Here is a 17,704-nt window from a genome sequence, read left to right on the forward strand (position 1 = left end):
ATTGCAAGGAAACATGATGACTTGCAAAAATTACTATAAATTGCGGTTTCAGAGTGATGATGACTCAGCAAAAAAAAAAAGTGGTCGTCGGGTCACTGAGTTAACGGTGTTCGGGCTTTCGCCTTCAAGTCGTCTTAGCTGTCGTCTTAGCTGTAGCATAAGGAACCCCTAGTAATTTTGTCTAGAGACTTACAAATCGAAAGGTTTACAGAAACAGCTAGAAAGTTTAAATCCATGGTCCTGCAGGCACTAAGATGTAAATCTGAGCTAGTCGGTAGTTCCTAAACATTCTCTAGAATTTGCAAACGAACGTCCTTTGACTCTATATAGACCGTCTATGTAAAGCGTTATTTTTTATTAGTTTTGCCGTGAGATATGTTCATCACTAAAAGACAAAATTCAATTGCTGAACTATTGTTTCTCACTAGTGACCCCATAAAATCCCTACATGGGTATGCTAGAGGGGAAGCTAGCAACACTGCTCACGGTGCGTGCACGGACATCCCAAAGTGAGTGTTGTGGGTGACGTTGCTCTCCTTGGCGGCGTCGAAGATCGGCTTCAGGTAGGCGTTGGTGAAGGTGCCCATGAAGGTGTCCTCGGGGCGAAGTAGCAGCGAGTCGTAGAAGATGATGTCACACTCTCCGGTCAGGGGCAACGGCAGACCGACGTCCAAGTAGCTCACCGTGCACACGGTAGTGTAGCGACGCAGTCCCGGACCTGTCGTGCGAAAGCCGTGAAAACGCATGCACGGTCAGGCGCACACACAGTCGTGCCTGGATACACAGTAAGTGACGTGCGACCTAGAATTGTATGCGCGCAAACCCGAATAATGTATTCCGCTAGGGTGCAGTACAGCATACAGTTTCCTACTAAATTTTACTAGAAGGGCCTTTATTGGCTCTATATCGCTAATGTCTAGGGAAGCTACGGAAGCTATACAAGTATTGCTGTTCAGCCAGGTGTGCTGTTCTGAACATTCGCGCTATGAACACGCTGTTCTGAATGGCCGCGCTCAGCCCAACACCTCCTATACATATTATGTAGGTGTTGCTCAGCGGCTCCACACGCAGCCGCTGCTGGAGTAGACTTTGAATTGCGATGAAATACACTTTGAATTGACACGCGGGTGTATTCTCGTTTATTGTACTTCAATTGTTTATATGCGTACATGTTTCGTATATTAGCTAGTACGTAGTTTCAGCTTCTTACGTCAGCTTCTTAGACACGTTATTGAAAAGGAAGTCGCCGTGACACCATGGGGTGCGTACACTCGTGCATGACCTTTAAAATTAAGTTCCGTCGTGTTACGCGAAAATATGACAATCTGATTAAGAGGCATATGCCGTGGCGGAGCACTCCGGATTAATTTGGACCACCTGGGGCGGTTTTAACAAGCACCCTAATTTAAGTAAGCGCGCGTTTTTCTCTCTTTCTTCTGTCTATTTTTTTAGGTTTCTTTTTTTTTTTTTTTGCATCTACGGAAATGCGGCCGCCACGGTCAGGATAGAACTTGCGACCTCGAGCTCAACAGCTCAACGCCATGGCTACTAAACTATCGCGGCGGCTACACACGACCTACATCCACGGTAAAAACGAATGTTGACAGCCTATAAGCTTACGCCGAAGAGGATGAAAGCGCGAAAGCCTGCGCGCTTAAGAGACATTCATCAAATTACTTTGACATTCTCATTCGCATGCGTTGTTGCTTCATATTACTTGTTTCTTAGGACCAAAGGTCACGGGTTCGAGTGCTTTAATTAACTATATAATAACTGTGCCCTAATTAACTTCGCCTTATAGGAAAAGGTGGTGGGTTCGACTCCCAAGTAAGCTCGAGGGTTCGACTCCCACAGAAGGTTGTGGGGTCGAGTGCCTGAATTAATTCTATCTTGACACGAACCCGCAGTGGTTGCTCAGTGGCTATGGTGTTGGGCTGCTGAGCACGAGGTCGCGGGATCGAATCCCGGCCACGGCGGCCGCATTTCGATGGGGGCGTAATGCAAAAAAAAAAAAAAAAAACCGTGTGCTTAGATTTAGGTGCACGTTAAAGAACTCCAGGTGGTCCAAATTTCCGGAGTCCCCCACTACGGCGTGCCTCATAATCAGATCGTGGTTTTGGCACGTAAAACCCCACAATTTAACACGATGACAACGGTGACCGGCGCATGATCAAAAGTATTGCGTGAGCGTTGCTTGCTTGACCCGTGCACCATCAGAATTGCTGCGTGAGCGTTTGCCTTATATTGACCCTGAAAAAATATCTTCCCAGCAATGCATTATTGTTTAAAAGTGAAGCCGACTTTAAGGGGATCGATGTAAACTTGGTCTTTGTAAGCTGTCTTTCCCACCTTGTGTGTTGCAGTGAAGCCTACTCATTAAGAAAAATGCGACGCGAACAGGCCCCGACACTGTCATCGCGTTCCACTATTAAAGGCAAAGCTTAAGCGTCCTCCAATTTTTTTGCATTTCTGTGCAACCAAAAATAAGCCGTTGTACAACTTTCAAATCATAATAATAAATAATAATAATAAAAACGTTGCTTGAGGTAGGTCCCCTAAAAAAAAAACGACACGAGAAGGGTTAGGCGTTTTATAGCGCGAACATGAGCTCCGCCTTTTTTTTGGTGCTATATTCTATATATATTATCTATCTATATCTATTATCTATTATCTATCTATATATATTATATATTCTATATGCTATATATTCTATCTCAGAAGTTGCGCGCAGCACTGTGGAAGCTGTAGGATGCTTTAGGTAATAGGAAGACCGAATGCCCCTCACGAAGTGTTTATCCGCACCGAGTCGTCTTCTCAGGGTCTGCTTATCTTATCCAGACACGGGTCCTGGCACGAGCTGAAGCCGCCATCATGAAACACAGCCTGGCAGCCTACGTAGCTTAGCCTCCCTTACCCCTTCTAATAATAAAGTTGACACTCACTCACTCACTATCTTGTCGATACACGTTCCGTGGTTGGTGGATTGACGCAACAAAACTCTTGGCGTTATGAAACCATGAGCTGCGTTTACATGAATGCGACAGATGGACTTCGCTTCATCGATATACGCATTTCTCAGCACTTGCTTGCAGCCTCCTTAGCCAACAGTACGGGCGAACGCTCCCATAAATGTTCACCCGCGCCGCATCGTCTGGTCGGCGTCTATTTGGCATTTGCTCGCCACAGTCATCACGTAGCATACTAGAACTGAGCAGTAAATTAATGATGAAGTGAAACAATTAGGCCTTTATAACGTTCCGCACCACGAACGCATCACCGGTGTTAATGCTGTTGCGCCATCCACGAACAGGAAATCAAACCAGTTCTACTATCCGGTGCCTCCACTGTAGACCTAGCGCCGTAAAAACAAACAGCTTATCTCAATAATAACGGCAAGACATACCGGATCATTTGCCCTCAGCGTGAGATTAGACTAAACGATGACGTATTTTACCATTTATATCTTCCTGTCAGAGCGGTCAGCCTGTGATAAGCGCGAATTCAAATCGAACCGGTCAGTCAGGGCTGTACGGGCGTAGAGTTATACTGTATATGAGCGCTGCCATGTTGATACGTAATCACAGTTACGGTGGCTATTACGGCTGGCGGCGGCAACCGCTACAGTAATTCAGTGGTATACGACGTACAGGCGTGAAGGTTCTAACATGTCGCAGCATTTGTCGCTTGCCGGCCACGTGTAAAAAAATGAAACTCACCATTCCCACCAATGATCAGACAGTTCGGCCCGTAACTACATTCGGCTGCACAATGATGTTGCCTGTGTACGTTTTATACGGTTAGTGCTGCAAATTACTTGTGAGATAGAGTATATAGTTCCGCCGCTGTCCCGTGTCCTGTCCTCCTACAGCGTGCATTCAAAACGTTAGTGACGTTTCACTTCGTGAACACGGGTCACGTTCGCCGTGAACATACAGAGTGAGCGCCGCGTCGTCAAAGACCGCGTTCGCAAGGGTGCGAACGCGTTCGCAAGGGTGCGAACGCGGTCGCTGCGTTGATCTCGACAGGTGTGACGCCTGATGCACCACAGGGATAGCGCATATTGCTACAGATGCAAGGAACAGATACAGTGCCTAGAATATACTTATATTATAGGCACTGTAGAACAGACGCCGCGAGCATGTACAGCGCGCACCGCGGCGTCGAAGCGCGGGCGGAAAGGGCGCGAACGCTGCGATTTTCAATCTCCACTACAGGCGCCTTCCTCTTCCGGCGCTCGCTACCCTCGGGGCGACAAACGTAATTTCGCCGATTTGACAGACGGGGCATCTACGCCTGCGCGTAAAAGGACTTACGTTCGGTCGTGGTCACCACGCCAGGCGTCGTCGTTGTGGTCGTCGTTGTTGTTGTGGTCGTCGTCGTCGTTGTGGTCGTCGTTGTTGTGGTCGTCGTCGTTGTGGTCTTCTTCGTCGAAGCCGTGGTTGGTGGCGGCGTCGTCTTTGTCGGTGGCGCTGGGGCGCTAGTCACTGCTGCCGGCGTTGTCACACTTGGTGTTGATTTAGGAGCGCTAGCTGTTGTTGCCTTTGGAGTACTAGGAACCGTCGGTAGCGTGGTAATCAGAAGCGCAGTCGTTGCCAGGGTCGTGCTAGCAGTCGTCTGCGTTTAGGAACAGAAATGCCTCCGTTGTGCTTCCTCTATATAAGAGACAATGTCGGCGAATGATGAATAGAAAACTTTTGTCCCTATACTTTACTGATGCAGTGATGAGCATGCAGTGCGCCTGTGTTCCTGTACTAATCTTTTGTTCCCCGATTCACTGCTTTGTACAAGGTGTCAAGAGTGCGTAAGCTACGACGACGCTGTCGACATCGACGTAACCAGCGCTGGCTGTTAACAGCATCTCCAGCGAAAACCTATACTCAGGCCTCGTCCTCACTTGTCTGTTTATTAAATGACACGTGGCACGTAGTGCGCTCTTGCACGTGACAACGCCAGCCGCCCAGACCTTGTACACGTTCATGCGTGAGCATGCATGGATAATCTGCAGGGCTGTCCAAATAGTGAAACTTTATAGACTCGAATGATTACGAATATTCGAGAAAAAAAATGTCCTTCGAATATTGAACATTTCTCCATGTCTCAAAAAGTGAAATATAAATTTTGTGAGGAATATGTTGTAGGTGCAGTTTATGCCGTTCGCAAATGGACGACTCGTCGAGTGAGGATATTTGTAACGAAGCAATAATAACTTTCCCTTATCCGTAGTGCCATGAAAATGACAGCTTATAAAATGAGAAAGCAGCACATCACCAGAGGCGCGTAGGCTGTTGTGTTCGTTGATGGCGATAAGTGTGGTAGTACAGCGCCGCACATTGTTTTAAAGGTGCATGCATGCTAAGACTGATTAAATAAATATTAATTGCCTAAACTGATCCAAATTCGTATGTAGGCTGCCTAAAATCAACGCTTTGTTAGTGAATGACGGCAAATCAGTTAGCATATATGTTATCTATCCCCTGGGTTCGCTCAGGAACTAGTGTCTGCGCTACGACCACGGATTGGCTTCTGCACAATCGTTCGGAGCAGTCTTTACTTGCATAGGGCCAATAAGGACAATGGCGAATGATGAATCGCCATTGAATCCTTTGAAGCTGCAATAATTAAGTGTTATCCTTCATATCTACACAGAAACGATTATTGGACAAGTTCGTCAATTTTCGAATCGAAAACGAAACAAACAGCGACCATTTTCGATTTGTGTTCGAAATTACGAAAGTTCTACACAGCCCCAATTCTAAACGTTCTAAAAGTTCTACACAGCCCCAACGCCAAAAAACGCGTTAAAATGCACGTTTTAGGCTATCCCTACATTTAACGTTCTACATTCAATTTACGAAAGTGATCTCATCTCATTGCTCCGCGCTTAAGCCTCGTAGGCAGTCCTTTATCTTGTCGTAGGATGAGCAATGACATCGCCTAGGTCCATGAGCATGGCCTCGGAGACTACCGCGCACCGCTTTGTTAGCAAACAGTGGAGTACTGCTATCTCGGAGGTCACGATAAACCTGATGCACACGCAGAACTTAGACGCAATTTTGCTAAAGCTGGACAGCACCACGTGGTTTCTTACAAAAATAACTAAAGGGAACTGCGGTGATGGCATGATTCATCTACAGTGTTACCGGTCAGTAGTAGTACACATATTTGTCTAATATGCGTGACTGTTGCTTCGAACGTTCTTCCTACATTATTATCGCGATAGTGCTAAAGGCCTCGTGTCTCAGAAAATCCGGTGTCGCCTTTGGCGGCGTTGTCCGTTAGCTAAAAATTATCCCGAACGACGCATCCGAACCACGTGAGCAGGCCCTCCGCGTGGTGCAAAGGCATAACTGAACTAATTGAATTGATCAAAGTAAAATGCGTCAGAAAATCCGTAAAGTACGACTTACACACAACCTACAGAGATGATAGCGTCGGATTGTAATTTGAATATGCGAGAAAACATAATTCTGTAACGTGGAAACTCAAGCCCAAGCTCCTTTTCCAGCAGCCGTTTGAGAGGTTTGTCTTAGCGGGAGCGGCGCGCCCTGCTCTGTTCCTTGCAACATTAACCAGATGGCGCTCGTCTCCACGCATGCGCGGCAGCGGCGGCGCCCGCCGTGTGGGGGAAAGAAAACCAAAACAACCAGAAAGCTGGCCTTCGTGCATAGCGTTCGCCGCCAGCGTTTCCAGGTAGACATTACGGTTACACAAGCTGCAGTTGCCGGGAAGCGTGAGAAGCAGTCGGGGGTCTTAGAATCTTATCGCGTTCCACTCTTAAAGGCGAAGCTTAAGCGTCCTCCAAATTTTTGTTTAGGCTTCACATTTTTCAATTTCAGGGCAATCAGATTTCTAAACACGGCAACGAAACAAGCGTCTGAACTCATACATAACCATTGCGAATACATTCTTTCAATTATGACGCAATATTTTGTTCGAAATAATTAATTAAGTTATATCGCGGAGCTGTGTGAATCCAGAAGGACAAAGTTTAGACAAATCCATGTAGTGCGGCCAACATTCCCGTGCTGGCTAAACCGCCAGAAATGTAGCTCCCGCAGGCAACATCGCCAGAGTTCCCTCGAGTGATGTTTGTGCGAAACTCTAAGGATAGTGCATAGCCTCCGAGATCGAACGGCGGCGCGCGCCAGATCTTGGAGGCCATGAACAGTGCTATTACTTTCCGAGCTTACCATGACGAGCAAGCCACGGCACCAAGAGAAAGCCTTTACGTTGTACAATTTTCCCTTTCATTCGGAATTGAGCTATTGGATTGTTTTACTCCGACGGAACCATTGCTCTAGGGTTGTGCTATGTCAAGCTCACCTACTCTATACAAAAGCAAAATGCCCTTCAGTTATTAAGGCAGAAAGCTGGGATACAAGGGTGTTTAAGTAGTCTGACAAATTTGCAGAGCTAGAGAACGGACCCGCACCATGACAGGATGGGCGCTGAACATGAGTTGGTTTCATGCGATATTCGACAATACTGAAAGCACGAATAGCAGATTGTTTCACACAGTAATAAATAATAAATGTCCAGTCATCACGTGCATGCCGACCACGCTGACTGATATTTTTTTCCCCTCTCATTCAGAGAGAGTGAGAAAGAGAGCGATAGGAGAAGCGACAATGCAGTTTCAGTTCCACATCCATTTAGAACAAAGAAAGGTTCAAGTATTACTCTGTTAATTTCCGTATGATAGTTGCCAATTACATGTGTACTTTCATAAACTGCTCCTCACTTGGCGGCCTCAACCGCCAAGTGAGGACCAGTTTCGGAGGGCTCACGAGCTTCTCAGAGCACACATAGTAATTATTGCCGACTATTATCTGGAAAACGGAAGATCTATTTTCCGGATGATATGAGAATGCATCTGAGATTAGGGCCTTTTCTCAGCATTATAAAGGAAAATTGGAAACCGCGTTATAGGGCCTTTTCTACCGCTCTTTCAAAAGAAAATATATTAAAGGCTCCATGGTCCACATGCGCGATGAATGAAGATTTTTCTTTTGATTATCGCTCTCAGCACTGCCTGTTTCTTAAACAAGTTGCATGGCCAACAATTCAGATGTACCCAATCTCACCACCGGCACACTGAGAAGTAGTGGGGAGTTGCATCTCACTGCATCATGCGCGCGCATGCACGCACGCACACCCACATGCATACATACGGACACACACAACACAGACAGATCTGCACTTGCACACACCGTGCAGTTGTGTGCAACTGCATCCTGCAATGCATCACAAACACGCGGATGTGCACCCACAAACATACTGTGTTTTTCCGTGAAGTTGCATGGCCCACTACCGTCTTCTCGCACATACACGTATAATTGGCGAGACGGGCTTTAATTCAGGCCGCGACATTTTGGACCGCATGGTCTCTAGTGCTTGTTACGAGCAATATAGACTCACCGGTGTGGTGTCCTTTCCCCCACCGCCACTACTTTTCGAGTACTTGGACGAGGCATCGTCCTTCTCGTCATGGCCGCCCTCTTCTTCATCTGCAGGTTCGTGCCAGGGCAAAACGTAGGAGTCAGTCACACGAGTCAGTGAGAAAGTACGGCGCCATACGACGCTGGATCATCGTCTGCGTCATGGAGCCGCGTGTATTCGCAGAAATGTCTTCTATTCGAAAGCATTGTAAATGATTAGAAGGAAAGCTATGGCTTAACAGCCGTGTTTTCAAACGAGCATCGTCTCGGAGCTCGTTTGAAAGAGTCTCGAAACCGAGTTGAACACAGCGTCGCGATTCGGCTAAAAACGTCACCACCAGAAAGTTTTTTCAAAAGATAGGTGATGTCCAAAACACGGCAGCCAGGCCTGTATTTCCAGCTGTGGATCTTGCTTTCTGCATTTGCAGTTACACTGAAGCATAGCCTTCGAGATAAGCTTCCACTCCGAGGCAGCCGTCTCGGGCAGTTGTGATTTGTCCACCAGCTGTATTACCTGGACGGAAAATGGCGCCGCCGTATGTGTGAGTTTCCTAACGAGCGCTTTGCAGCTTTGGGAATACCGGGACATCACTGTGCGAGGCTTCGTGCCGAGCATGGCTTGATCTGAATCATGCTCACGGCTGTACTGGCAAAACTTTCCTAAAATGCAGTTTCCATAAAAGGGTTTCGTTCACCCGTACTCCACCTTGCAATGAGGTTTACTTGCAGTGTGAATAAACAAACGAAGAACACAAAATGGGACGATTTGAATTGCCGCACAGCGAGTTCGTCGGTTTTGGTTGTCTTCCCTCAAACTGCAGCGGCCCGCCGCTACTTTTTAGATTTTAGATAAATTTACACCCCAATACGAGTCCTTATTATCGAACGAATTTATTTACCTAATAGTAACGAAAAAGAAATTGACTCGCCGTCTGGGCCCTGCGAAAGTGGAAGTCCAGCGAAGCTGTTGAAAACCACAACTACAACTGCTGAGGGGGGTATGCAATGCTTTAATTGTTTTAGAGTAATGGGAGAAATGGTAATTTTGGCAGTACGCTTCCGCTGATCGCATTGCCGTTTCTTTTCCCTATGCCGCCCCTGGTATTCACGCTGCTCCTCGGGAGTCCTAACTATGCGTTGCCTACCCATAGCGGTGCTGCAACAAAAGTGAGATCAGTTGCTAGGCTGGTTTTTTTTATATACGAAAGGCAACTGACGTCACTCCCCACGTCGCAAGCTGCCGTCGCCGCGGCTAGCTTGCGCAGCAGTAATCTTTACCGCGAAATGTATGCGGAAAGCGCTACGTGCTTTGCATGGGTATCAGAAGCGTCTTATCAATTATGTGGTTTGCATGCTTGGTTTCTGCTTATTAGTTGTAGAAACGAATGCTGTGCTGTAGATTGTATGCGTGATACCGAAAAACGTATAAACTTTTCGCTCCATTCACTGAATGCATTTTTTTGAATCGCTGAAGGTAATTTTTTTTCCGCGAGGACGCGCTGCGAAAAATCCCCGACCAACTAGAGGCTAACCGCTTCGCTGGAAAACTGAATTTTAACACGATAACGTTAAGGGACCCGTGTCGCAGAAAATCCTATGTCGGAGTCGGCGGCGTTGTCCGCTAGCGAAAAATCATTCTTATACATTTTATGTATCTACGCCTTGCTATATGGCATGCGGTATCTGCGGGTGGCCGGTTGTGGTTCGAGCACAACGGGGTACTCGTCAGTGAAATTCGTTCCGAGGAACACCGAATAACACATGACAAGCATCGCTTACTCCCATTTCCTCGACAGGGCCGGGAGGAACTGCTGATTCCAATACCCAGCCCAACTCGGGACGATAATATCATTATTTAAGTCGAAGAGGGCTTGTTTGTTCTAAATATGTGCCTTTTGCATGCTCACCATATTTAGAATATAGAGGGTTCCTCGTGATCTAGTAATGCTCTTTGGCCTTCACAGCCTCTGGCACTCCAGAATGTCTGGGTTATTACTGTGACCCAGACGCACGACCTGCGCGAATGCACTTCCGCGAACGTATAAGCGCCTGCCTGGAGGTGCAAATAGTGCAAGACGTTGTTCGCGTTATAGCCCTTGGTTGTCGACGTTATAACACTTGACAAAGCTAACAATCTTATCGTGTTGACAATCACTCGAGTTGGTACATGTTACATGTACCTTTCACGTGCTTGTTCTCTGAACTCGTGTGTTGCTAATGAGTGAACTTCCAAATGAGGCAATAAAAAAAAGAAGAAAGTGACCGTAGCCTAGCGGTTAGAGTACCGGACTTTTGTGCTTGATGGCAGAGATTCTATTTCAGCATTCGTCACGCGTAATTTTTGTTTATGAACGCGAGGTGAGATTGCCACCTACCTACCTACCGCAAAGTGCTCGGAATGAGGCAAAGAATTCTTGGCATGAGAAACGCTGCACATAAACGCCACTTTACGTGCAAATGCATTAAAAGATCCAGTACCCTTCCAGTACTGTGAAGATGGAAGCCAGCGAAGCTGTCGTGGGTCTGCTATAGTGAGTATTGCTATACTGAATTTATATATTATCATTATTGACTATATCGAGCGTCTTCCACATGTTCGTCGAAGAGCACGGACACCGGCGTCTTGTTTTCGCCCGGCGCGATGGCCAAGTTGTGCGCTTGCTGCGTCAAGTCCGCCACATCGTCATAGACTTGCGTATGAGCCCCAGCGTTCATAGCCGCGGCACATTGCACTGCATCATCAGTATATTGACGTCAGCATCCTGGTAGTTGTGGTTAAACGAGCGTCCGTCCCATAGCGAGTCCAGAGGGCAACTGCTGATAACAGCGCTAGCGCGAGCTCTACGTCACGAGACAAAGGGGCCCAACGATTGGTGGGACGTGCCGCCGCCGAGAATCGCGACACTTGTGAAAGCGGCATCGGCGGTGGCACGAGGTATAACAATGGGCCATCCACCATCCGTTTTGACACCTGTGCCGAGGCACAGCTGGCGGGAAACCGCCACGCACATGGAGCCGAAATTGTTGATCTACTTCCGGTCTATCTATCTACTTCCGTTGCCGGACCTGATCTCCTGGAACAACAGCTTCGCTGCAAAAAACGTCATCGCAGGTGCCGTGCAAACCGCAACGAAATCGCAAGTTTTGAAACTTCACGATGGGTCATTACCGACGAGCAAGTTGCTGGCCCCGTAGACGCCCAGCAGCAACGCAAGCGCGCCCAACGCAGCGCAGCACGAGAGGACCATCACCATGAAGCGCTTCTTGTCTCTGGACAGGTTCACAAACAGATAAACAGTGAAATGAAAACACAATAGGATAGACGCGCACTGTGCAGGGAAGCTCCTTAAAGGCGTTCTCAGTGATTTTTCGTGCGGTGGCGATGAAAACCTATAGAGTGGCGTTCGGAGCCTTTTGATTGTTTGTTCTCTGTGTTTCGCCCAAAGTGAATTTAGCCCCAAGTAATACTTCGACTTGTCTCACGGGCTTTAGTACTATGTAGTTGGAGGTTTAGTATATTAATTGGGGCTCCGCCGAATAATTGATGCGCAGGCACTACAGCGTATAGGCCTCGGGCGAACATCAACTTGTCGGCAGATGCGACGGGAATAACTGGTGCAACTTGTGAGAACCGGCCGACGGGGATCTTATAGGATATAAATCCGAGTCACGCTCGGTATCAAATTCCAATCAAAGAACGTGCCAGCAACGCAACCAGCGTCGAATCCCCGAAATCGGCCGCATGTCCAGGGCATCGGGGAAAACGCTCAGCCGGACGGGGGCGTCGGCAGAGCCGGGTATAGGGAGCCTACATGCCCAGCGCTGTTTTCGAATTCAGCCATGTAGATTTCAGGAGTGGCGGCATTTTGGGCCAATCAGGAAGGCCCAGAGGGCTGCTGCGGCCTCTGTGATTGGCTCAAAACGCAGCTATTACCAAATTGGATAACATGGTGGAATTAGACAATGTCCAGACTAGTACCCCCGGCGCAGCATGCAGGAACATATGTCGGATATAACGCAGTGTTTTATCCACGCTGTGGCATCAGTGGGTTCATGCCCACCACCACCCCCCCCCTTCCCCCCCCCCCCCCCCAAAAAAAAAAAAAAGAAGTTTCGGGGATTGACAGCCGAGGAAGAAAGACGTATTTTCTGCGGCAGTATAAGACAACCTCTTGGAGGGCAAGTTGGTATCGATTCATTTAACTATTTTAAGGCGCAAGAGAAGAGCACACAAGAGAAGACAACGGGACTAAGCGCCCACCGGAGTGGCGCTCTGTCCCGTTGTCTTCTCTTGTGTGTTGTGTGTTCTTCTTTTGGGCCTTAAAATAGTTGTAATGAACCCGCAGTATAATATCGACACATGTTTGTGTGTTCAGATGTTAGAAACGTGCTAGATGCGTCCAGCTAATGTATGCAGCTTTTCTTCGTGCAGTTAGCAGTAAAATTCACTTCACTGGTGTCAGCTGGAGAGTTCTATATATTTATAGGCAAGTGCAACTTTTGTTGTTAGGTATTCCTGTTTCCTTTAAGCTCTGTTTGCAAACATAAAATGTCATATACCCTCGGATATCTAGGAAGCGTTTTCAACTTCCAGGCAGATTTCGGCCAGTGTCAAAACAAACGCCTTGAACTTCTGATGGGCATGAGGACTGCTCTATACCGGGTGTTTGAGAGAAGACGTTCAAAAATGTTTAAAGGCTGCCTCTGGCAGATGGCACAACTATATTTTATGAGCTGGTGTACTCGAAGAGGCGGACATTACTTGCACAAAAAATTGAAATGCGTAATCGACTTATTAAAAAAAACACGAATTAAATTTCTAACTCATTATCTTATCGCCCATATGGCGATAAGATAAGCCCTGAGTAGTCGTTGCCTTGCCAACTCCACGACTATAATTTGTAAACTGCAATATGGGCCACAAGGTAATTAATTAAAAACTTTTCAGTGAATTTTGTTAATTAGTCAATTATGCATTTAAACCAGCTAATGAACTAGAATTTGCCGTTCTCGTACGCACTAGCGCCAGGGTTGTCTACAGTAATTTTGACAGCAAGCTTTATGCCGCGAAAAAATTAGAATTGAGTTGATGGCGAAGTCGATGATTTGGGAATGATATGCAACAGTCTCTAGAATAAAGCCTCTAGCTGCTGCCCTTTTCCCAGTTTTCAGGGTTTTGCTTAGCCAAAACATGTTATACATGTTTCGCTTACATAGTGGAAAGTATGTGGAATGATACTGAAAGCGTACATCAGCTGTGTTATTACCATTTCTTTTTTCTAAACAAGAAAGTTGGTTCATGAAACCGAACAATAGAAGCAGCCGCGGCCGCTCTCTCAAGTAATATCAACACTTTAAACAGTCGGCAATAAAATTTTGAGACTGCAGATACAACCCAGCGACAGGAAGGCGCCGATGCGAATAACCGCACGATACATGTTAATTAAATTTCGCTGTTTTAACTCCAGCGAGTGCAAACGGCGGCTGTTTACATCCGCCGCGTAGGTTCTTACCACACGGGCTACACAGTATTGGACTGTTGAGGTGGTTGTACTTACTTTCCCTCACCTGCATGTAGGAACGAAATAAAAGGGAATAACATGAAGGAAAAAAAAATTTCACGTATTTTGGAAGCGGTATGTGTGCACACACAGTTCTAGCTTTGCGTGATATTTGATACGCTGCCTTGAAACGTCACCGAATAAACTTCCTGTGCGCATGCGCGCCTTTCTATGGCGTGGCAGTATATCAGCGGTCACCACCAGTTAGCGTGCGTGATTGTGTTACTACATGGCGGCATCCAGACCGACCGTTTTGTCTTTTCTGCTCGCTTAATTTCCTCCGTGAGATCAAGCAATAAACAGTAATATGAACTATCGCTTAATCCCAGCTTTCACTGAGGACAAGTTATGAGCGATGGTTTTATACCGTTGATATTGATATTAACTGCTTGTTCTAATGCTGGTAGGCCTAACGAAACGGAACCGTGGGCCGGAAAAGAGCTTTGATTTCCGCGTGGCAGATGGCGCCACAACGTTAGCGTTGGTGATGTGTTGACTGTGCGGAACGCTATTAAAGCCCAATTCTTCACTGAATCTTTATTTGTTTAATGGTTGGCAATGGCATGCTAAAACGCTGATCATGTGGCGTGTCTACCGCGGTTCTGCGGAGATGCGGCGCATGCTAAGATGACTGATAACGTATCACGTGTCACGCAAAGTTAAACACTTCTTTAGTTATCAAACTTTTTAGTGGAGGGAGTAGGGTTGAAGGCGTGGATGGTGAAGTAGTAGAAGTGAGAAACGCACAAGATACAGTGTCGCAGTTAAATTGGCAAAACGCCCATAAAAGCAAATAACACATGGCCTTTTAGCTTAGCTGACATAGTATTTGCTGCACTGCTAGCCGAAAGTCAGCCAGAAAAAAAATTGCAGTGGCTTAGCTCGGCTATGCCAAGATATACGTAGCATGAGGCTCAGCTGGTTATTCTTAGCTTTGCGGGTTGTCTAGGATTAGCTTGATTATCATGCTTACTGTTTCTTCAATGACACACACATGGTATACGCCTTGACGTCATCGACGGCGTCTTGTTGCTGCTGCTGAGATGGTCGGGCGCGTCGCTCAGCCTCCTGGCGACGCCGCTTTGCTAGACGTACCTCCCTTTGCTCCGGTGTCTCCGCAGCACGTTTAGCCCACTTCTGTTCGTTCTTCCTATGCTCAACCACTAATTGTCAGGCAACGACTTCGGGATCCGATGAGTTAAGCTTCTCCGCTCTTCTGCGTCGCTGAGCAGCAATTTCGCTCTCCTTCTCCATGGCTATACCACACTGGCAAACGCCCCGCTATATGTATACCCCCATTGATACTTTTGCGCATGCGCACTATATGAGAGGCGCTATCAAGCGGCTCCGGCGCAGCGTCAGACTTGACTACTGCGCAATGGAGGCGCACAGCTGGGCACACGCCAGCGCCAGTGCGTCTGCCGCGGCTATGACGTCACTCCTCAGGAATGCGCAGACCGGTGAAGCGCGCGCGGCGGTGGCGGCTCCGGCGCGCCAGCTGTGCGCCGTGTGAAGTCACTGCTCCTCGCGCATGCGCAGCACGGCTCTCCAGGAGCCACGCGAAACTGCTCAGCCTCGGGCAGTGTACCCACGCTAGAAAATTGGAGGACGCTTAAGCTTCGCCTTTAAGAGTAGAACGCGATACCGTTGTCGGGACCCGTTCGCATCGCAATGCGCGCGCCCGGGATCGAATCCCGGCCACGGCGGCCGCATTTCGATGGGGGCGAAATGCGAAAACACCCGTGTACTTAGATTTAGGTGCACGTTAAAGAACCCCAGGTGGTCTAAATTTCCGGAGTCCCCCACTACGGCGTGCCTCATAATCAGAACTGGTTTTGGCACGTAAAACCCCATAATTTAATCGCAGTGCGCGGCTGTAGGTCTGGTAGAAATGCTGGAAAAGGGGTTTGAGTTTACTCGTAGCAGAATTAGGTTTTCTCGTACATTCAAATTACAGTCCCACGCCGATTGGTAAACAATCCGACGGCGAATCCGACGCCGATTGGTAAAGTCGTACAATACCATTTTCCTGACAATTTCACTGTGAGAAATTCAATTTTTGTTCACCAAAACCTTGCTCCACGTGGAGGGCCTGCGCGATTGGGCTGGTTGATTTTCTGCCACCCGCATCACAGGCCGGTTGCCGATGCCGGATTTTCTGCGACATGAGGCCCTTAAGCGATCGCGTAAAAAAAAAAAAAAAAAAGAAACATGCGTTTAAGGATATCAGGACATCAAGGGTATCAAATTATATCAAAGAATGTGCACCTGCGATACAGGTTGCACGATATCGGCGAACAGCGGGTTTCACCAGTGGGCAATTAAAGAAAGAGACAATTCTTAGTAAACAGAAGTTGGCAAAAAAGTAAATTTTCAAGGGATGTTCAATCGTTCATCATCGCCCAGATCGAGGCTCGGTACAAGGAACATACGATAGCGCAAATTTATTCGAACTCTATTTAGATTGTGAAAGGAAATTTTCGTGTTCTGGGTCAGAACCCGAGGGCTCAAGACTCTGAGACGGTTCTCGAGCAACGGTTCCCGTCGATATGTACTTACCTTCTTCCTCAGTTGCTATGAAACAGATGACAATATCAGTCAGGCATTTGAGGCGTATCAGACGACGTGAATATATTTTCTTTCTGCTTTAAGTGGCGAAGAAGTAAATGCCGTATTAGAACTCGGAGTGCGCAGTAATCTAAACTGCGCAATAAGACGAGACATACAGGGGTTAAATTGTGCGCGCGCTCACCTCACATCGCTTCTTTACAAACTAGAAGCGCCGTTCCGGGGGCACAACGGCTTTTACAGACCTATGCCAATGAGTTTGAGAACAATATCATACCCACAGGTACACTAGTGTATAGTTTATAAGGTGCGCTTGCCATAACGTAGCATTTAAATACACTAGTCTGCTAGCACTTGAGTGCTAGTACTAGTACTAAAGTCGCAGTTTCGCCGAAGGGTTAAACACTGATCGCGATAGCGAATTATTGGAGTGCTGTACACAGTAAGGTTATTAGCTTTATCCGCTATATAAACTGCTATAGACATTCACCTACTAATTAAATTAAGAAGCACGTCACGCGCACACAGGCAAACATGAACACATCTCACTCAGTGACAGCGGACATTCGCTGTCAGAATGCCGGCGTGATAAAGAGCGGCAGCAGCGGTGAACAAATTCCCCTTCGTGCTGACTCTTGATTCCTTTTACATTTTACTCGCAACGACAACAAAACAGAAACGCTTACTGACACAGTGCAACCACCTGCAGGAAATACCACCTTTCGTAAAGGTATCGCCAGAAACTACGCGTATATGTCAGTGGAGTGCGGCATACAACGCGCTACAGATCACCGCAAGTGATGACGTGAGACCGGGCTCGAAGCGTACACTCCGCTGACCACCGCCAACGGCATCGTCCCAGCCGCTCAATGCTACGCTTTTTTCGGTTTGACATTCCTCTCCACGTTTTACAAATATGAATGGCTGTTCTGCTGGAGAAGCAGCCGTGGGTGACCCTAACGGGTGTACGCAACCGCTCTACCCGATTTAGTCTGAACATGGCGGATGACACTGACTACGAAGGGGAGGAGGAAGATGTCGCTACTTAAGAAGGAAACCTAAAATGCCCAAGGACTTTAGCTAGTACTTAAATGTACCCATACTAAGGGAAGCATTCATCAGTTCCGCTAGTACAGA

General features: G+C 47.3%; 1 protein-coding gene across 1 annotated transcript; it reads right to left on the reverse strand.

The window, feature by feature from the left end:
* Positions 1–482: 482 nt before the first annotated feature.
* LOC125941329 (integumentary mucin C.1-like) lies at positions 483–17,421 on the reverse strand. Its single transcript, XM_049658358.1, has 5 exons — positions 17,396–17,421; positions 11,608–11,708; positions 8,419–8,507; positions 4,314–4,614; positions 483–718 (listed from the first exon to the last, which is right to left on the reverse strand). The coding sequence occupies exons 1-5, from the start codon at positions 17,419–17,421 to the stop codon at positions 483–485; spliced, it is 753 nt and encodes a 250-aa protein (XP_049514315.1).
* Between the last annotated feature and the right edge of the window lie 283 nt (positions 17,422–17,704).

The sequence above is a fragment of the Dermacentor silvarum genome, chromosome 11 (genome assembly GCF_013339745.2).
Source record: "Dermacentor silvarum isolate Dsil-2018 chromosome 11, BIME_Dsil_1.4, whole genome shotgun sequence".
Classification (NCBI taxonomy): domain Eukaryota; kingdom Metazoa; phylum Arthropoda; class Arachnida; order Ixodida; family Ixodidae; genus Dermacentor; species Dermacentor silvarum.

What these genes read in the sequence shown, in the direction of transcription:
- LOC125941329 (XM_049658358.1), bottom strand. Translation starts at nt 17,421, where the DNA reads ATGCCGTTGGCGGTGGTCAGCGGAGT. An exon ending in TTGGCGGTGGTCAGCGGAGT is followed by an intron (nt 11,709 to 17,395) that starts GTACGCTTCGAG and finishes GAACCTGTCCAG; the next exon opens with AGACAAGAAGCGCTTCATGG. An exon ending in GGCCAGCAACTTGCTCGTCG is followed by an intron (nt 8,508 to 11,607) that starts GTAATGACCCAT and finishes ACGAACCTGCAG; the next exon opens with ATGAAGAAGAGGGCGGCCAT.